General features: G+C 40.9%; 1 protein-coding gene across 1 annotated transcript; it reads left to right on the forward strand.

Annotated features, from left to right (window-relative positions):
* The first annotated feature begins 195 nt into the window (after positions 1–195).
* Positions 196–20,071, forward strand: LOC119724281 (retinal guanylyl cyclase 2-like). Its single transcript, XM_038195262.1, has 18 exons — positions 196–493; positions 611–1,004; positions 1,337–1,430; positions 1,643–1,748; positions 4,855–4,989; positions 8,351–8,428; positions 10,289–10,393; positions 11,159–11,230; positions 11,689–11,851; positions 12,266–12,415; positions 13,864–14,035; positions 14,348–14,488; positions 15,103–15,295; positions 15,936–16,113; positions 16,291–16,389; positions 16,532–16,623; positions 17,092–17,177; positions 17,492–20,071. The coding sequence occupies exons 1-18, from the start codon at positions 254–256 to the stop codon at positions 18,039–18,041; spliced, it is 3,048 nt and encodes a 1,015-aa protein (XP_038051190.1). The 5' UTR covers positions 196–253; the 3' UTR covers positions 18,042–20,071.
* Positions 20,072–21,601: the final 1,530 nt, after the last annotated feature.

Genomic DNA, 21,601 nt, shown 5'->3' on the forward strand with positions numbered 1-21,601 from the left:
AAATTGCAAACTGTCCACTCCTGAGTTTCACATATAAACAAAGACGTGCCCACAGCTGTGGAGTCAGAAGCAAGGGGTTTACCATTAAGGAGTGTGTGAGCGTTTTTTTTATGGATTTATCATTCTGATGTTATTTCTTTTTCTTTAATTTATATTTTTGTCTACGAATTTAGCAATAATCCTATGCATGCCTTCACCAGCGCTGGGGAGTGAAGACCAAAACAACCTTCTACTAGCCGCGTCAGACCTCGGGATGACCGCGGGCAGCTTCGCCTTTTTCCTAGTCAGCACCCTCTTCGGAGTTCGGCTGGATACCAAGGACTGGTTCAGACCGGATCGGACCGGTCTGGACCAGCTGAGTGCGGCTTACGAGGCCGCATTTGTATTGACTGTGCAACCAGGTGGCCTTGGCGCGCAGTACGGAGAGGGAATGGACAGGTTTTACAAGATATTGGAAGAGGAGCCGTTTGCTAGCAAGGTCAAAGGTCATCAGGTAAGTGACGTCATTTAACAATGCTTATTAATACAATTTTAAAAAAGCTCGTTTGGGAAGTGGCAAAGACAAAGTTCGATGAGGCAATTAATAAGCGTCTAACAACTTTGCCTGCAGGTTTCCACGCTGTTCGGTTACGTTTACGACTCCGTGTATCTCTATGCAATAGCCGTCGGGTCGACATGGGCGACCGTCAAGCCGTCCCCGACGGCTGTTTGGACCGCTATGCGCAATCTCACCTTCGAGGGCATCTCGGGTAACGTCACCATCGACGCTGAGGGCGCTCGGCTTTTTGATTTCGTTCTGCTGGACTACAAGAGGGATTCTCAGAGATTTGGGGTAGTAAGGACTATAGAACGGGTCTTTGACCAAAATGATGGGACAGCTTCAGGCCGATATGTGGTCCAGGAATGGACGGGGAGTGAAATCGAGTGGCCCGGTGGCGCTGTCCTAGACCCGGATGAACAGTGCATCTTGGACGGGACTGTCTGCCCGACAAGCGTCCCTGACGGTAAGTAGAATCGAAGTGTGTTTTCAATTGGCGTAATGGCCGTTCCAAGTCTCTGATCTATGATCTAGAATCAAGTCATTGTAATAGTGTCTCCATATGTGAATCTATCATGCTGGAACCAGTCTATGTATCCCAGCAAGCCCCGCGGTTGCGTGCAAACTTCACAGTGGAAGTCAATCGAGAATCAAGGCCACACCTCCAAGGAAAGTTTTAAGAACCAATTCCACTAACGACTCTCCACATGCTTTACTTTTGTTTCAGGAATGTGTAAAGAATAAAAATACATTTACGCCCAAATTGTCGACGCTTATTCCTGTCTTTTGTTTTTGAAGGCCCAGTGGTGTCCACGATAATAGCTGGCGTAGGTGGCGCCGTAGGCGTTTGTCTGGCAATAAGTGTCGCCATAGCGTTCTTTATTATAGTCAGGTAAGTTACTTCCGGTTTTTCTACATCCATTTGAACTGCTCTTCGATTTGAACTCCTATGTTAATTCAGTCGAGATAATTAGTGGTTTTGAAAGAACGCTGGGTGATTTGTGCACAAGTCATGTTGGATTGGCAGTTCTAATAACCAACCAGTCAGTAAATCAGTCAATCAAACAATCATCCAATCACATTGGTTCTATTTTGTTCTTGTAGGAGGAGAATGTTGAAGAAGGAAATGGCAAGTGGTTTGAACAAGGTCCTCATGACGGACGGAGACCTGATGTTTGAGAGGTCTCCTGGAGAGTTCGGAAGCTTACATGTAAGTAAAAGAGCAAGGGTAAAGAAAATAAAGAGTAAATACAGGGTGAGTCAAAAAGAGAGTGAACTGGAGTAATGTTTTCTTTTCTTAAAACCAATCAAATTTGATACACTGATGAGAATGTCTTAAAGGTGCATATTCTTCCGCTCATCTGGAAAAAAAAAAATTACTGAAATGATCCATGCTATCAGAAGTTATGCATGTTACTAACAGATTTACTAGCTGATGCCATAGCTATCTGTGGAATGTCATTGCAAGCTATGGAGCTGAGTGAAAATTACAGATTACAGACAGACATTTTTTTCAATACAAATGAGATTTAAATCATTTGAGTCGAGACTGAAACATTGTTTTTCCCGTTTGACTTTGTGTTTTAATATGAGGAACAAGTCAACTCTTTTTTTTCTCTGAAATATTCAAATGGCGATTTTTGTCTGTTTTCCCGCTTTGCACGTTTTCGTTTGTTCATGGAGGTGGGAAAACGTCCATGTTTCATTGTATGTAATGGTATTCTTCATTTCGTAGAACAAGGATCAGTGGTGGACAGCTGAAGTTTGTGATCTTTTAAAAAAAAATAGACATAACTTGGGAATGGAGTATGCAAATTACGTGCAATTTTCACAGTTTCTAGTCAATAAAACGTACTTTATCCCTATGTTATTTTTATAAAATGGAGCGAACCAGATATTTAAACAAAAAAATATATTCGGTCACTTTCTTTGACTCACCCTGTAAAGTTGGTATTTTTTACTAGGTATTATAAAGAGCTTTTATGTTTAAAATCGTAATGCTCAATTCGCCGCAGAGTTTCTCTAAGTGTCATTGCCAGTAATTCTTTGAAGAAATATTTTTTATTTTTTGGAATTCATATTCACAGCACTCACAGGTTTTCGTATAGCAATCAATGTGCAGAATGTTGCGTGTGTTTCCGCCTCACAAAATCAATCTGAATGTGACCGAACATGCTCCAGCCTGAAATTCAATATTGGACAAAATGACAAGTGGTGAGCCCCATTGGCAATGATTTGTCCATAAAATGATTGATTCGATGCTTTTCTATTGACAACCAGGACAGAAAATAGCAAACATGAAGGCGACTGATCTAGCCAAACTGACAGTGTGCGTCATGAGTGAACATGAAAAGAGGCGGGGGTGACATTGCAATGTAAAAGGGGGGGCATGCGTGAGGATAAATTTCTTCTCATCGGACATTTCGCCGACGGCGACATGAGCTGTAGAACTTATATTCGGCAAATTCATGCTTTGTCACAACCTCCAGTATGAATAACTCTTTAAATGCATGGGCAAGCCACATATACATGTAGTATTCATGAAATATGTGCAAATACTTCACCGAGTGCAGTTGAGTTACTAAAAAAAAATCAACTGATTCAGCAATTTAATTTATAAAGAAAAATCTCTGAGTAAACAAATTTAAAAGTTTTATGTCTGAAATTCAAATTTCATATTGCTTATTAATGTGTCTGTCAAATAATTCAGCACGACTTTACAGTCGCTCACTATGACAACATCAATGCGATGCAACCGCTGTTGACCTTTCTACGGAGAGACTATATTAAGTTCTTATTTCAACTGGGTATCCCATTCAGTGGAATCCACTGGTCTATAATGGGGCCCAGTAAAGAGAAGACAATGTGAAGAAATTACGGTTTTAGACGTGGGAGGAAAACCTATGGTATTATCAGGTAGGGACTGAAAACCCAATCGACATATTGGCCTAGGTAGGAATCTAACCCTGGTCAGTGCAGTGGGAGGCGAGGAAAACAGCTTCATTCTTCCTGGGGCTACTTTCTTCAGGAAAGAAAATGTGGCTTTAGACTGAAAATATTGCGAAGTCATCATCAGGTCTAGGTAATAAGCTCTCATATGCTCAGGTCATTCAACTGCAGTCGAGATCAACCGAAGCGGCGCTAATCGTTTTCCTTGGAGTATCAACACATGCATGCAGTCTTATCTGCTCGGCTAGTCTCGCAAAGAGCACATCCCTAATTAATGTTTCATTGGTTTGAGTGCTTGAAATCCGCATCGCCTTGTCCGCGGCACTCGAAACAGATTTAATTTTTGATATCCTGCCTTCATTTTGATCTTCCTCTGATATTCCAATCCCTGGGGATGTCCTTTAGCGACTCTCAAGTTGATGTTAACTTCAGATTACAGTTTTTCAAATTGTCTCGTCGTTATTTTATTCACATTTTTGCCACCTGCTAAATTACTGTTATTCCCGAGAGTTTCTGTTATTTTTTTTTTAAGATTCCAAATGCGTATTTTTTTGAAATCTGATCATTGGCGAGAAAGCTACTTGCACCTCGAAGTGCAGTGTAAAATATCTCTATCGAAATCTGAGGTGCGATGGCCTGTTCGAGTAATGTGCATTCAATTCCGGATAGAAAGTAGCTGAGTAAGCTTTGGTCCAGCGGTACGTTCCTCGCCTTCCACCTATATGGCCCGGGTTCGGTTCCTGCCCAGACTGGCATATGGATTGGGTTTGAAGTTCCTGATTCCGTGGATTTTCCATGGGATTTTCCATGGGATTTTCCATGGGATATTATCATTCCAACTTTTCCTGCCTCTTCTGTTTCTTCATTTCTTCAATGTCTTCTCCTTCCAGATTTCATCGGGATCTCGAGCTGCAGGGTCTGTGCAGGTTTAAAGAAACCTTGGTGACGTGCAGACAAACAAATTAAATTAAATATCAAAAATCAACGACATCACATAGAATCTATATGAAAGCACTTTGTAATTTTGTGAACATATAGAAAACCAATCACTTCAAAATGAAGTGAAATGTTGTCACTGCTATACGGAATGACATTTTATGCTTTCAGCTGCAATTAACTGACTTTGCCTCGAACTAATTGAATTTAAATTAAATAAATCTCAGGTACAGACATTAATCTTTAAATTGTCGTATAGTTGAGGTGAACATAAAGCACCTTCTTAATTGCTGTCTCATTATTGTTCTCCACAATGGCACACTTCTGTACCACTATCCCCGTGCTCCTTACCTAATGCCTGATTTTGTAGAAAACTCTAAGATTTTGTAAGACGGCATGATGTTATTGTGACGTCATTTGTATTTTCCAAGGGCATCCCGGACGGACGAAGGACCCGCGGGAGCCAGCAGACGCTGAAGGAGCGGTCCGTCCACTCGGCCCACAGAAGGGAGTCGGTGCCGCTAAAGACTGAAGCCAATAAGCAGTACAAAGTGGCCCGTTATAATGTGAGTAGCCCATCGCTTCTTCGGAGTTAATACCCTTCCGATGGCTTTGTCTAATTCCTTCGCCTAATTGCATTGAGACCCATCAGGCACCGCCGTAATTCAAGAATTCATTGAGAAATTGTTCTGCAATCTTGTCCATGCGGGCTTGAGGTTCCGGCTGAAATGTATTCACCCGTAATAGTATTTGAAAAGATGTGCAAAGAAAAGATGTGCAAAGAATAGTGGAAGGAAACATCGCAAAAACCGTGAGAAAAACACGTCATGCAAAACGTATGATACATTAATTCCTTTGACAGCATTGACTGTCATGTCGAAAATGAACACGGAGAATTGGGCTAAATTTGGTAACTGATATTTCTTTTAACAAGAAGAACATGTTTTACAGATACATGTGTATTAGTGCTCTCTTAGTATCAAAAAGCATTGACAGCAGCACTGGCCAGCGGCTGGGAGTCATGCCTTGTCGTTTGCAAACACAATTTTCCTTGGAAAACAAACGTACGTGATCAAATCAGCTCCGCAACGTTTCACCTGAACGAAAAGTTGCATGAGTTGAACAATCGAATTGAATATACGGAGAAGGGTTAATGATATCGACGATCCAAATGACATGAAAATGATATTTTGATGAGGGAAGCGATCAGTGAAATTTACAGAATCCCGATCTTGTTTGGACAATAAGAGGAAAACATTCCACCAAGAATTAGTGTTATTTTGAACTAAATGATAACGTCATCACGCGCGAACGGTTGACTTTTTTTGTCTGTGACACAATCTGAAGTTACAGTAGCCTTCATTCGTGACTCGGACTGATCTGGTAGCAGTGCGTGATCGCGCAAAAGAAATACAATCTCACAGAAACGTGTTCTCGCGGTATCCACGTGAATTATACCGTCTATAAAAAAAATGCTCCCTGTTCGACCGAGCGACTGAGTGTAATGTTGAGAAATTTACACACTAGTGGAATGGAAAACCTGCACCGCGTTGACGAGAATCAATATTGACTATGCCATTTGGACAAGTGTACTCACTTCAAGAGCTAGGTATTGGTTGTTCAGACGGTGATACTCCGCACACACAAACATGGCGACCCATTAAACGTCAAGACAAGGAATAACTCACAATTTAATGGGAGCAGTTGTGAATGTCTATAGTTTTTGTGATGTCTGATTTCTGCACAGTGGCGTAAACTGGAGTCCACATAGGGGCACTTATTATGGGCCTCATTTTCTGGTTGGAGTCACTATATAGTTTATAGTCGAAACAGACCCTTGCGCAGCAAGGAGACATAATTATTGGGCTCCGTTGGACAACGGCTGATACTCAGACTACATCCCTTATAGTTATAGTGGTTTTTAAGCTCTGGCCGGAGCTTCTACACGACTCTTTGGTGTCGGTCGGTCAGTCGGTCGGTTGCCGAAAAATTGACCAAAAATATTTCACACAAATTGACCAAAACTAATGCCATGCCGTCGTCCGTAAATGCACTCTGAAATTGTTCGTAACAATTCGTAAGTTATTTATTGAAATTGTGTAAACGGAGGCAAGATATGTGCAGAATTGTTATAGTCACATGGTATTTTTTGTAGTGGTTGGGCGGTACCCAGAAGGAGGAAATGAAAATGGACGAAAAGAATCGTGTTCCATATGTGTCATCGGCGTCGATTATTGTGCATTCGCACTTGTTTTACTCTATGAAGCTCAGTTTTACCTTCCTCAATATTCATACCGGGGGAGACAAGAGGACACAGACCTCAAGCGGGGCCCCATGCCCCTTCCCCTTTTTCGTGGTTACGCCTCTGCTTCTGTATCGCGAAGGGGTATTAGTTTATTGTCCGGTTTCTGCATAATTATAATTAGCCAAAGTCCGCATCCCTTGGCAATTTCTTTCCGGTTACAAAAGACAGATTTAGCGCCTAGATTTCAAACTTGTCAGAGAATCTTTCAAACTGTGTTAGGACAATGTAATCATTGTGTCTCTCTGTTTCTCTGTCACTCGTGATGAAGATTTCGTGGCTGCTGCACTTTTGATTACAATGTGCAGTCACGTAGGCTAATTCGTAACCTGTCAATATATTATGGGGAGGTAACATTTTCAAGGGAAAGGGCACATTTCTGTTCCGCGTGAAAACCCTGTCCTTGATGAATATTTTCCACCATTTCGACATTTTCAATTATATTCACGGAGACGAACGTGATTTTGGTTACTACGTTCAAAGTTGTATTAGCGAATAACGTATGCATGACCACGCGCGCACGGCTCATTTCAACCGTTCGGGCAATTCTTCAGCATTTTTAGATTTTAAAGAAAATTTCTCACTGTGAAGCCTTTAAAATCCATGACCTCCTTCAGAGTCTATCACTCGGAACTAGTGTATGTGTACTCTTATTAATCAAGTTCTATTTTTAAGATCTAAGTACTTAACCGATAGAGTCGAGTATCGAAGATATGGAGCCAAGCTTTTGATTTCGAATCTTAATTACAGTTTCATTTGAGTGCGATACTTGTGAATTCAAGTCTGATTAAATTCCTCAGGTTTCTTATGGCATTCGATAGTCGGTCTCATTTAATTTCGAATAATCAGATTGATAATATTAAGAGCGCTTGTCAAAATAAATAAGGCTGTAAATCAAGAATGGAGCAGGTCATTGTTTATGCTTTAAGTTATAAATTTAATTGTAGACTTTCCTCAGGTAACTTTCATTTTTCCAGGTCAGAAGACCTGTCACGGCTGGACATCAGACCAAAAGTGATTTCTTTTCCAATTATGGTTTGCAATGTGCGCAAACCAAACAAACTGTCACGTCCATTCCGAGATACCCGTATGACTGTTCATGCCGTCTTTATTACACCGAGACAGACTTCTTTTACTCATACGCGCTGTTTGCTTTCTCTTTATGGATGAATAAACACAGTAAAAACCTACAAACTGCGCGATAAATTTGTTCCGACACTGGAGCATTCGCAAAATCGAAATGAGAGCTTGCAATATTGGAGAGATATGCTACCCTTAAACATATTCCCCGCTCTGCAAAGATATTACACTCCTCACTGTGGGAGATCCAAGAATCTGGAACTCCATCTCGCAATCAGTTCGATGCTCCACCTCAATACATATGTTTAAATCCTCACTTAAAACCTACCTGTTCACTTGATTCAAGTGAATGTTTGTTGGGTTGTTGGGGTGTTTGTTTGTTTGTTTGTTTATCCCCAGACTATTAGAGAAGTCTTTGGTGCGCTTTGTAACCTTTGGAAAAGGTGCGATATAAATGTTATGATCATTATTATTATTACTAGCGGGATGCCGCGCTTCCCTTTGAATATTTTCATCAGCATCCTTTTCTTTAAATTTCATCTCAGGGAGAACTGGTTTTTGTCAAGAATGTCAGGAAATCTTCGTTCGAAATGAAAAGCTCCCTTCTTCGACAGATGAAGCTGGTAAGGTGCTTTCTTAAACCAATATTAAACGAATTCCTTGTCATCTTTCTTCCTTTGGTAATTGGAGAATCCTATAGCAAATGAAAATGTTCAACCTATTTTTTGTTTCGAAAGATTATAATAACGTTATTATTTTCGTTCTGCTCGGGGTACTTCAGCGTAACATATGAAGGCATTTTTTGTTTCACCGAAATGTTTTCTTCTTTAGCTCCGACTAATTATAAGAGCCATAATATTTCACCCACGAGAAGTATCCAAAACAATCTACAAAATAATTTTCTTTCCATAGTGGCCCCAGAATATTCGACACAATTCATCAATAATATTCTAAAGAAAAATGTTGTTTGGGGGTTTCGACATTTCCAAATGAACAGATTATTCATTCATTGCATAAAATAAATGGAATTCATGATGGTTTCCCCAGGAATTTGCTGTTAACTCGTTCAGAGCCAAATTGGACAGTTTGAAGGGTCGCACTTCAATTCAACATTGCGTGCTGTATTGAGAATGAATTAAAATAATTGGACAGGGAGGGTGAACACATTCAAAGACTGAAGCCAGTGAAATACAATGACTCGTTTACCACAAATGAAAACTTCCATTTTGTTTGTTTTCTTGAAGAACTCTTGTAACCACGATGTCATTTCACTTTAAGGGATGTCTATAATTATTCTCCATCAGTTGGCAAACATTTTGGGAATAACCAGATTGTATTAAATGTACGAATAGACATACTTGTGTTGATAATATTTGGTGTCAACATTTTACGCAGAATTTACTCTCTACCTAAATTATTAGGTAGGGTCTATATAACTTTTAGTAATCAAGACGGAAAAAAAATAATTCTAGAGAAAAACTCATCCATGTAAATCATAAATACAAAATGGTTTTCTTGATCAAACATTTTTCTTAATGCAAACTGAATGAAAACTGTATCATACATGGACTTGCATGAGCACTTATTATGATAAAACAAATTGTCTATAAAAACGCTACTGTTAAAGGGCATATATATGTACCAAGATGATAAACTAGCAATTTTTGTTAAGGTCTTAACTTAATAAGTTACCAAGCAACCGTACCGCGGCAAAGCGGAGTGGTTACTAGGTGTCCGTAGATGACTTATCACATCAAGTTATGGCTTCGATAGACCGCCTGACTTCTACCCGATGTGATTAAGAATGACAGTGCGATTCATCCATCATACTTTCTGAGAACATCACGGTTCAGATAGGATCAAACACTTTGGCGGGCTAGCGCTCAGGGGCCGATAAGTATACTTTTCGTCTTTGGTATACGAGTTTCCCCTCGTGGCTAATATAAACTAATATGGTCGGTCTGAATGGGTAAGGAACGTAGTTAAGGGACTTTAAAAAACGCATTCTTAAAAGAGTACCATAGCAACTGAGGAATACGGACAATTGGCCATAGTGTTATTTCTGTGATAAGTGCCAATTCGACACGAGATTTTAAGATATAAGGGTAAACATTTGAGATGCAAGATGGTTGAAATTGTTAAAATTAGTATTAGTTTGAAGTAAAACTTAGCCGAAGGCATACTATTCAATTACCACATCTCAAGTTACCCATCTTTTAAGGCAGACTTTTTCTTAAAATGCGGTAGCAACATTCCTTGGTAAAGTAGAGTTTGCGGTAACAGCATGTGCATAATCTCTTTTGTGAAGATGTGGGATTCTAAAACGAACAGGTTGGCTGTGAAAAACTCGACGTTCAAATCTTTGGCATTCTAAGACTTGGCCATCATGCGCATGCCCTGCAAGCTCACGTGACATACCCCATATGCCGCCCTCAAGTGTTCGACGGATCCCGATGATTTTGGTGTGATTTGTATTTTTGCAGGTTCGCGATTTACGACATGAAAACGTCAACCCCTTCGTGGGCTGCTACACGGAGCCGGGGGATTACTACTGGGTGTACGAGTATTGCACCAGGTTGAGTCTCAGGGTAGGTACCAAAACATGAAATATTATTACCCCTGATTGATTGGCTTATAGGGACTAGTCATTCCTGGATTTTTAGAGTCTTTCCAGGATTAACTATTTCCTTCTTGTGAACAAAATGTCTGGGCTTACACGGCAGTTACCGGGGGGACAGATTAAAAAACATTAACAAATTGTCTCACAACATAACCAAAAATATTTTCAGATTTCAATCGATCCGTTTGAAGTATTTAAAGAGTTGCATTTGGTAATATTTTTAAGTGACTCGCAAAAACCCGGATCTTAGAAATAAAAACATACTAAGAAGATCATTTATTGTTTCGATTTCCTTTACACATCGTTGCTTATAGCGGCTACTTCGAGAGCTAACAAAATAATTCTGACATGCTGTTTTTGTGTAAATACGATCACTGAAACATCCCCCACGGCGCATATAATTCCAAAAGATCATACTCACAGATAATGTATTCATCAACCCATTAGCTTCACGGCCCTTTTAATTATTCATATCAAGCCGATTTTCCCCTCCTTGTGAAGCGTAGCTTAAGGCGATGCAGCTGATTGGGCTAACTCGATAAATTACCAATGTATTGAAGACGAAATTTCTGCCCAAGGCGATCAATTAATCAGCTTGATTCACAAAAACAGGGACATATGTGACCATTTTCTTTTTCTCTACACCTGCCGCAATTGTTTTTGTGTGTGTAAAGGATAACAGATATCAGTTTTGCTGAGCACAGTGTTGTTTTTCTGTTTGTTTTCTCGTTAGGATATCTATAGCAATGAAAACTTAAAATTGGACTGGACGTTTAAGTCTTCTCTTCTGGTGGACCTGGTCTCAGTGAGTAGATTTTAATGTTTGAATTAATTCATCCTATCCGTTCGTCCGTTGATTTTAAAGCACACTGTAGAAAAAACGGGGTTTTTTTTATTCGAAGTCTTGAGCCGTAGACGAGCTTACATTTCGCATGTTCCTGTCAGTTGACTCACCATCGCAAGATGCAATGTCCGTAGCTGTCATGACTGAAGAAATTTGGCAAATTGTCTAACAAAATTTGATTTCAAATGTGTTTTATTTGACTAATTTGATTTCAAGGTCTATGGGACTTTTCCATCAATGACGTCAAAATTGGTCAAAATTTAGTTTTGTATTACAACAAAAAGTCACTTTACTTTTAGTTCCGTCCTAATCTCTTCAAACCATTGAAGATCGTTGATACTTCTGAATCTGTTTAAAGAGGAAACTCAGTGCGAATGTTGAATTCATCAGGTTTTGTCTTCGTTTTTTTTTGTCAAAAGGGAATGCGGTATTTACATAACAGTCCCATCAAGCAACATGGCCGACTGACGTCATCAAATTGCGTCATCGACAGCAGATGGGTCCTGAAAGTGACCGACTACGGAATCCCGGCGATGCTTTCCACGCAAAGTCAAAGCGAGGACATTGAGCAAGAGCCCGAAGGTAACAACTACCGCCCTCTGTCGAGAACGGACAGAAAGTGGCAGGCAAACACCATACTACGTGCACAGTCATGTCTAAATTCAGATAACCAGCCTGTTTGTTACGGTATTAGCACCGTGTAGATTTCACACCAGACTGAATTCCGTTTTTATCATAAATCAGACGTGGTAGATGGAATGGGTATGCCAAGTACAATTAGGAGTATCGTCTGGAAAGAAGCTACACACGGGACGCTTTTGACGTCACGTTTGTCAAATTTATGCCAATTATCGTCACTCCTGCAGTTTTTAATACACGCTCCATCAAAACATTCTAGAAATAAAACCCACTATACAAAAGTAATTACCTAGATTGGTACATCATGTCAAGGAGCAAAATTGACATTTATTACATTTATTATCTCTTGATCTGTAGAGTTATTATGGACAGCACCCGAGTTACTCCGTGATCCTATTTTAAGGAGGACAGGAACACCAAAAGGAGATTTTTATAGCTTCGCGATCATCCTGTCGGAAGTCCTTACGAGAGCCGAACCCTTCTCTATGCTTAGTATCAACCCAAAAGGTAAGAACAGATATAAATATACATGTTGGTTAATGAATATTCCCGAGCTATTTGTCATTTTGGTTGGGTCACAGAGAGGCAGTCTGACAAGCTTTGACAACGTAATTGTTTTGCAGTCCACATTTTAAACAACGCGAAAAAGTCTGTTTTGCGAGTGAGACCTCGTTTTTATTGCAACAAAGTTGAGAAGGCAAAGAAATAGCAATGTGAGTTCTTTTGGTCCGAAAAAAGCCAATTTCAGAAAACAAACCTGAAATAAAGATCACGTTTTTTTCTTTCGAGATGGCATATGATTTCCGGGGTTTCGATTAAGAATCCTTTACCAAAGACCAATCGGACACGAATCATCAAATGTTCTTTCGCTGGGTTGAACATAAAATCGTGATCGTGTGGGTGTTCCTTTGTGGTGTCGCTCTAATTTTATTTGTCAGGAACACTTTCAAAAATGGCTCGAAACATTAGAAATTGGGTGCCACAATGCGGCAACCAATTCAGATTCAGCCTCAAAATTTGTGGTACTTGAAACAAGAAATGGTTAGAATATAACTATAATTATTTGAATCAGAAATTAAATGCTATATTGAAAACCATACGTCATGGTGTTGTTGTTGACTCAGTCGAAATTGCTTTGTTCTTCTTCTTTCTTTTTTTCCCTGCAAGACGTTAGAACGATTTTTGGCCAGCACACTTGCAAATTTTATTTAACAAAACACGACCATCTACCCGCACCCTCAAAACATGGAGGATATTAGCTTAACTAAACATTGACTGGTATCACGCGACATCACACACGCACAGGGTCACACTTAATTTCATCTGGCTCCAGGAAAAACCCAACGACGTGTGGATACTGCCGTTAAACCGTAGGATCATTCCCTTTCGAGTGTTACACAAAATAACTGACGGACTTCAAACCAGGCGGTTAATGACCGGAGCGCGCCGACGCAGTCCGCGGAAATTCAAACGTGATCGTTGTCACGTTTTTGGTCGTCACGCTTCCTTTCCCGCTAAATGTCAGCATTTCGTTGTTAAAATTACAGCCTACAACGTGTTTTACCGATGATTGACTAAAACAGACAATTAGCAAACACGGTGCAAACACGTTTTCCTTATTGGGATATGGCTAAGTCGACAATTTCGTGATGAAAGACTAGGTTTATTGACAAAAGAGTGGTTACCGCAGTAACGAAACGTGTACTCCATCCATTTTGGGTCCACGTAATGACGTGTTCCTTATAGTGCATTCTGTAACAAAGAGGAATTTTTTAACATCAGTAGACCAAATTGAGAAGGAAGATATTAATTAATATCGGTTACCAAGATCTCCCAATTATGCTAAAGAAATAACCTTATGTTCTAAGTAACTTGCACTTGTTTGACAGCTTATTAATGATGTATCAATATAATTTAAAAATAGAATGACAATGTTCTTTTCTTTTTCCTTCAAGAAATAGTTGCCAAAGTCCGGAAGCCACCGCCTTTGTGCCGTCCCTCCGTGTCACAGAACGAAGCCCCGCGAGAAGTCATTGAAATCATGAAGCAGTGCTGGTCGGAAATGCCAGACATGAGACTCGACTTCGTATTCATTTATCAGGAACTGAAAAAGCTGAACAGGGGAAGGTAAAAACAAAACTCAAAAAGAACCATCATTGTCGTGGTTTCTGGGGATTTTACACCCCACAAACACCACTAAACAGTTCAAAATTTCTCTTATAAAAGAGTTAGAGGTCACTGAAAGTATAGCGACAAGACTTTTAAGAATGAAATTCATTATAAATCGAATAAATTGCATCCCCCGTTACCTGAAAGAATCTTGCCACCGAATGTTTTCCATTAAATTTAATGTGTAGTATAGCAGACTAATTTTTTTCAAGAACTTTTTTTTTTCAAAAAGGCTCATTGAGTTACCAAATAAATTATGTTTTTGCATAGGCGGGCCAACATCGTGGACTCCATGTTTAAGATGTTGGAGAAATACTCCAACCATCTTGAGGATCTGATCCGGGAGAGGACGGCCGAACTGGATGAGGAGAAAGCCAAGACAGACATGCTGCTCAACCGGATGCTGCCACCGTAAGGAAATCTAATAGACGGTGTTAATTTAGACACTCTGTGTTAAATTAAACACTAGGTGTAAAATTAACACTATGAAATATCAGAATCGAGTTATTTCTCCAATGTTGACGCCTGTGGCTTAAGTGTAAAATTAGCACCTGAGACGAGTTCCAATAGACACAATCGGTGTTATTTCATCATGAATATCCGTTAACTAAGTCGGCAATTTTGAAATCTTAATACTTGTCTTTTGGGGTGAATATAATGTTGACACTCGCAGTCGTCCTCTTCGATTTACAATGGAATAATAAGATAGCATGGGTATATATTCTTTCCACTGTTGTACATCTCGTTTGAATCCAGCTTCCGATTGGATAATCTGTTCCATTTTCCAAGTTTCTTAAAATAACAGTAGTGTACATTGAGGGACGAACTTCTGTATCCTTAAGAATTCTCTGCAGATCTGTCCATTGACTGCTCATAACGATAGTACTGGAAAGGTCTTTCATCCGTAACTCTACCTTTAACATTCTTAAATATTAAAGAAGGTTTGGCAATCCCACTTGCCTATAGATGCGCACAAATCCACATCGTAAGTTTGACCACTCATTCGTAGTCCTCTGTACTTACAGGAGCGTAGCTGCCGAGTTGAAGGCTGGTCGCACGGTGCCTCCCGTCAACTACTCCAGTGTCACCATCTTCTTCTCAGACATCGTCGGCTTCACCAACATCTCAGCTCAAAGCACCGCCTTCCAAGTAGTGGACTTCTTAAATGATCTTTACACAGCCTTTGATGACACGCTCACCTACCACGACGTGTACAAGGTTGGTTGGTTCGGCTCATTAAAACTTTGTTTCCCTAAACCAATGAGGTTTCACCACGCACGCAGTTTAGCAGGTGGTGCGCGCGTACTCACGGCTCCTTCAACCAATAGGGCTGCCCAAATGCGCGTGCGACGTGCGCGCAGTCGTGATGCGAGCTCTGCATTACATTGTATCCGGTTCGTAAGTGACTGTATCATACACACACACGCACGTACTCGTTTGTTTATGGTGTAAATCGAGGATTTTCTTTTGTTCCTCTTCCCTTTTCCTTTGTTTGTACTCTACCTTTTTTCGCAACAGCTCTCATCGGTTTTGTACACGTTTTCTAATCGAGGTCGTCCTCGATTAGGTTCCGTGTCCTCGATTCACCGATGATGTTGCACGTGTGTGTCCTCGATTTACACCATGAACAAACGCGCACACACTTGGCGTCCGTTGGCTAAACACGCCACTTTGTACCAATTATGGTTTCAGTGCTAATCGGTGTGCAGTGGGCGTGGTTTAACTTGAAATGACGTCACACTTACGAACCGGATAATTGTGTCAGACAGACACCTTTATTTTTCTCTCACCAAGTTTCTTTCACTTCGAGCTAATGCAATTTCTAGGCCCGATACCTTTTTTTTTTTTAACTCACAAGGTGGAAACCATCGGTGACGCCTACATGGTCGCCAGTGGCCTACCGATCACGAATGGGAACAGACACGCGGGCGAGATCGCTAATCTGGCCCTGGATCTCCTGCACGTGGCCGGCTTCGAGTTCACCATCAGGCACATGTCAGACAAGCCGCTCCGATTGCGAATCGGCATTCATTCGGGTACGGGATTCCACCGTCTGTGTTTTCATCAGTCATTGGGCGATATCTAGCAATATCATAAGTTTTGAATGAAAAGGGTGTTGCGATGTAACGATGAAGCTTTCATTAACCACAGTCATTCGATTTTCATGCAACTGAGCATCATGGAATGTATGTTTCTTCCTTTTTCGAATCCAGGACAATGTGCGGCAGGCGTGGTTGGCCTAGCAATGCCGCGATATTGTCTATTTGGAGACACGGTCAACACAGCGTCACGAATGGAGTCTAATGGCATGGGTAAGATTTTTGTTGACGTTGTACCTCAGAGAAGTAAAAGCGAGAAATTTGTCGTTGAAATGTTGTTGAAAATGTTGAAAAGTTCCAATTTCTTGCATTATTTGTTCACCCAAGTAAACCATTTATTTTTCCATGCTCGTAGCCTTTCGCATCCATGTCAGTCAGCCCACCCTAAATATTCTTGAAGAACTTGGAGGATATCATGTCCATCTCAGAGGAGACATTTACCTTAAGGTAACTGATATTTAGTAACTATATAGCCATTGATTATAAACTGACGTCACAGGAGACTAGCAGTGACGTCACAAGGGTCAAAGGTGACTGTCGTGCGCCTGCATGTTGGCTTAATTACATCATGGAGATGTTAGGGCCAAAAAACATTGCTCAGGAAAGAAATGTGCAATAAGTGGTAGCCAGTCACAAGCAATGAACATTACCTCACATTTTCGATGGTAACCAGGCTTAAAATTCTTTTACCGTAGAATATTTTGTTTGTGCCCTTGAGCAAGAGACTTTACTGCAATAAGTTGATTATCTCCGTATAAGAGTAACATGTCTTACAGTCAGTGACCAAGAAGATCTCGTTAATGTCTTGTACGACATAATGTGAGTGCCTGTGAAACTCAGAGGAAAAAATTAAGATGTCTCCAAATGTCCAAGAACTTTACAAAATATCAAAATTATTTACTTTTTGTGTCAAAGGGTAAAGGTATGGCACGGACTTACTGGTTGACGGGTAGGGATGGCTTCACTAAACAACTGCCGGATTGGAAAAGTGCCGTAGAACCGTAAGTATTAAATGCAAAGGTTACCTTTGGAACGGAATCGGTTCCACCAATCTGAATTAAGGTGAAATAAAAATGGAATGTGTTGCTGTTTTTGGCCCTACTAATCCACCAGCTTACATTTGGGACTCCTGTGACGTCATGGAAAGTGTTTCATTGTATTGGCCAATAACTGAGTTCTGAAAGAACCACGTGATCAAAGGTTGGACAGTGAGTCGAATAGAACTATGGCATACAGAGTTAACGCATGTTGGTTGTTGGTTATGTCGAGATGGAGAAATTTAATCTGCTGGTTTTTTTCCTATGTAATTTTCAAGGGAGGCTCCAACACCGGGCATTGTCCCCGATCCACCGTCGACGATAGTAACGTCCACCATCAACCCCAATACATCGGAGGCTCCGCCCACGGACAGCCTGCTGCAAGGAGGCCTCGGGCAGCGCGTAGGCTCGGTGTCTAGTCTCCTGACTGTCCCTGATGGCGGCTGCAGTGACATTGAGATCGAACCCGACGACAACTCCTCCCTGTCCAACGATGAGGGCGTCCTGTCAACCGAGGCCATGTCGACCAGTTTTTACTCTCGTACCAAAGACTTCTTCAGCAATTTTCCCGGCAGCCGGCCCGGCAGCGGCAACAGCTTGGCCAATCCGAGTAGTCGCCCCTCCAGCCGTCCCGGCAGCGCGATCGATCCGTCCAGTCGTCCGACAAGTCGAGTCTCCAGCCGTATGTCGAACTTCCTGAACAGTAGCCGTCCTTCCAGTCGTTCGCCTTCCCCCGCGCCCGTGGGCAGTGCCTCGCCCAAGCCGCGCGCAGTACACATCGTCATCACGGACTCCGATGTCAGCACCAATGTCACAGCAACCGCGTAAAACTAAAGGTCGAAGGTCAAGGAACTCCAGCTGCAGTTCGTTAAGCTGACTTGTATAATTCCGATGATGAAGAGGAATTGTATTCGCCCGACATGCACCCGTCCTAAGTTATGTAGCTGCAATTTCTTTCCCATGCAGATGTAAATGTTTTTTCCCAGAAGAATGAGCCCTTATGCACGTAATCTGGATATTCTATTAGTTACTAATTTTTTGGGTCTTTTTTCACTTCTTCTGTTCTTTTTCTACGGTTTGCCCTTTATAAATTTTACCCATGTGTATTCACTTCCATAAAGTAGAATATTCAGGATCCGTACAAAACGTACTTTGTAAACTGTAATGACATTTAACTACGATACTGATGAAACGCGTTCCAGTCTAGGTGGGCGCGGGTGTCTGGGAACTTTTTACATTGGCTTATCTAGCTCCCAGACCTATGTTCTTGAAACTCAATGGTTCTTGAGTCTGGAGTGCTGAATGGTATCACATAGCAACCGATGAAAACTGGTGTGCAAATGAATAGATGTTTTCATCGGATGACGTCAGCTCGTCCCCACCTATTGCTGTTTTTGATTTTGGGCCGAATCATCACCTCAGAAATTCAATTGTACTCATTTGGGGAAACCCACAGGATATGTACAGAGTATAATCGACACGAATTTTGGGCCTATAAATAATAAGCTAATTTACAATATTTCAGCCGTGGGTAGAAGCGTCTCCCATTCACCTTTAGTAAGATAAGAGAACCCGTTGACAGCACAAAATGCCTTTCTGTATAAACGTAGATGACTGTTCAATTTATAGCTTACCAAGTAATAGTCAAATATCTTTGATATGAAAATTATGGGATATAAAGTTACTTGATACGAACCTTAATTGCACCAACGAAGCCTTGCCGAAAAGGAGTGGCTATATTGGCCTCTTTGGGATATGGCCGACGCAATATGAGGGCGCTATTTGGCTTGGGTAAATACAAAAGACTGCGTTTATAAGTCTGTGGACTTTACCCAACTCAAACAGCGCCCTCCTATGTGTCTGCATTACCTCAAATAGGCTAATAAGTTTGACATGAATGTGGCTGGTGTTTTTACACTGAGGTTTGTGAGTGTAAGGGCCTATGTCTTATGAGTGTGCTCTAACCTTACTCTTTGAGGACATGTGAACAAAAGAGGTCCGCATGATGTAGGAAGCGTGAACGCGTACTTGCCCACGTCCACACTAGGTTTCCCCCTCTCTGGGAAAACAGGCATTTGGGAATTTAGGTTTATCCGTCGCAGAATGAAGAGGAGCACGCAATGAAATCATGATAAACAAATTTGAGTTGAAAGAGTGTTCACAGTGGGAGTAAAGGGGGTTTTTTCTCCGGTTTTTCTTAACTACACGAATACAAAGGAATGTCCACAGTAGGTGTGTGTACGGTAGGTCTGTCTGAGTGAACGGATGTGTGAGGTTCTCATGTGAGTGAATTATTGAGATGGAGTGCTTGGGTGAGTGAGGCAAACAAACAAATGTAATTTGTATATATATTTAAGTACCGAATAAGCTGCCGATGAAACATTTAATATCACAAAGAATCACAGAAACTGAGGGATAGCCTTGACTTTTTGCAGCTAATTATGAAGTGAACAAAGTATTATCCATAGTCAAAGCAGTGTGTGTTTTAAAAACTAGAGTGCAATAATATACATAAACAGTAACATGTACAGCTTAATATATCTCTATAATAAAACGCAAATGACAGTACCAATTTATTTTGAAGTTGTATCCAATTGATTAACGTTTAAATGTGTCCATGCATTATAAGAAATATATCTGAGTTGTTTGTCGAACAAGGTTGCACTATTTTTTATATGCACTGTTTGTATACTATTACCGACACGAACACTAATAATTTTTATGCATGGAATAACAATGATAATTGTATAGTTTGTTAATGACATAGTTTGATAAGATACAATATTTAATGTTATTGAGCATATTATTGTGCAATGCAATTAACAGGAAGATAATTAAAACACAATAAGAGTAACACATTAATTGACTTATAGTTTGCTGTAATTGGAGTGTTAGAATACCTTGGTTTTGTCAAAAACTTGCTATTTTTATTAAAAGGGGAAAATGCACCGTGACAATTAATAAGACACTTCATAGGCGAGCACGATGTGGCGCTGATGACATCACTGTTTGTTTACATATAAACAATGTTTGCGCGTGCCCTTATTTCGTCTCAGGGTGAAGTAGGCTTATTCATCGGTGGCAAGAACGATGAATCATTTTGTGCTAGTATGTAGAACAGTTTGAAAGCTCTTGGCTTGAGCTTCTACACTCACTTGGTAGTTGGTCTATCTGTCTGTATGGCTGTCTGTCCCGAAAATTGACCAAAAGTATGGTGTTCTATTATGTGCCATCGGCGTCGCATTTTTCAGCTCTGGCAGGGATCATTTTGATCGATTTCATGCAAGACTTTCATGCAAGATTCTTGCAACACGGCCGGCCGGAGCTTATTCCCTCGCACTTGTTTGTCGTTGCGTCCCGAAGAAGAAAAAACTGTCCGGGGCTCCTCAACTAGCCGCAGGACCCGTTTTCAAGTGGCACCGGGGGCTTCTTTTCTAAAGTGGGCACACTGAATGGGTTTCATTAAAGTTTCAGACAATACCGGTGTGGACGGTAATTCTGTCCCCCGTTAAAAGTGTCCGGGGGACAGAATTACCTAGGTAAAAGTGTCCTCCCCGGCCCGTTAATTCTGTCCCCCTTCAGGTAATTCTGTCCCCTCCAGGTTTGTTTGTCCCCCTAGTTTTGCAATGCAGAACTTGGCCAGTTCTCTATATTGTTTTCATGAATTCACTTTACAAGGTATACATTTTTTACTCTTTAGTCTGCCCTTCATGAAGATGAAAAAAATTAACTTTTTGGTCTCTTTCTTATTTATTCTCGTTTTTATTATGAAATGAAATCTTTTGATGTCAAACATCGTGACAAATGAGTGTACGAAAATTCATTTTAATATAACGTGTATTCAGTTGCTTAGCCAGGAATTTTTTATTGGGGGGGGGGCGTAACGACATTTCCTATTGGACGAATTTCCATTGTAGAGGGAGACGCATATGTACACATGTGATAATCACTGCCACATATCTTGCAGCATGTACTGGCGCGCGCGACACGCTGCTGCTCTCAGTATACATGTATACTGCATAGGGACACATTTACCAGGGGGACACTTTCACCGTTGGGCAGGGGGACAATTTTACCTGGAGGGGGACAAATCTACCTAGGTAAAAGTGTCCCCCCGGACACATTTACCGGGTAACGAGCGGGTAAATGTGTCCGGGGGGACACATTTACCAGGGAGACAGAATTACCTGTCACACCGGCCTATATAAGGGGGCACCAGCGTGGCCACTCATCAAAATTGAAATTCCCAACATCCAATAAAAATCCCGAGAATTCCCAAGGCAATGGAAAAAAAGTGTACAAAATACATTTTAACACCAAAATCCCAAGATCTTGGAATAAATCCCAAGGAGTGGCCACGCTGGGGTGCACAAGGCCAAGGATGGGCC

Source organism: Patiria miniata, unplaced genomic scaffold (assembly GCF_015706575.1).
Source record: "Patiria miniata isolate m_02_andy unplaced genomic scaffold, ASM1570657v1 HiC_scaffold_18, whole genome shotgun sequence".
Taxonomy (NCBI): domain Eukaryota; kingdom Metazoa; phylum Echinodermata; class Asteroidea; order Valvatida; family Asterinidae; genus Patiria; species Patiria miniata.

Excerpts from the sequence above, each read along its gene's own strand:
- LOC119724281 (XM_038195262.1), top strand. The coding sequence starts at position 254 with ATGACCGCGGGCAGCTTCGCCTTTTTCCTAGTCAGCACCCTCTTCGGA. Across the intron at positions 10,394-11,158 it reads GCACCAGGTTGAGTCTCAGG|GATATCTATAGCAATGAAAA; the intron begins GTAGGTACCAAA and ends TTTTCTCGTTAG. Across the intron at positions 15,296-15,935 it reads CCTACCACGACGTGTACAAG|GTGGAAACCATCGGTGACGC; the intron begins GTTGGTTGGTTC and ends TTAACTCACAAG.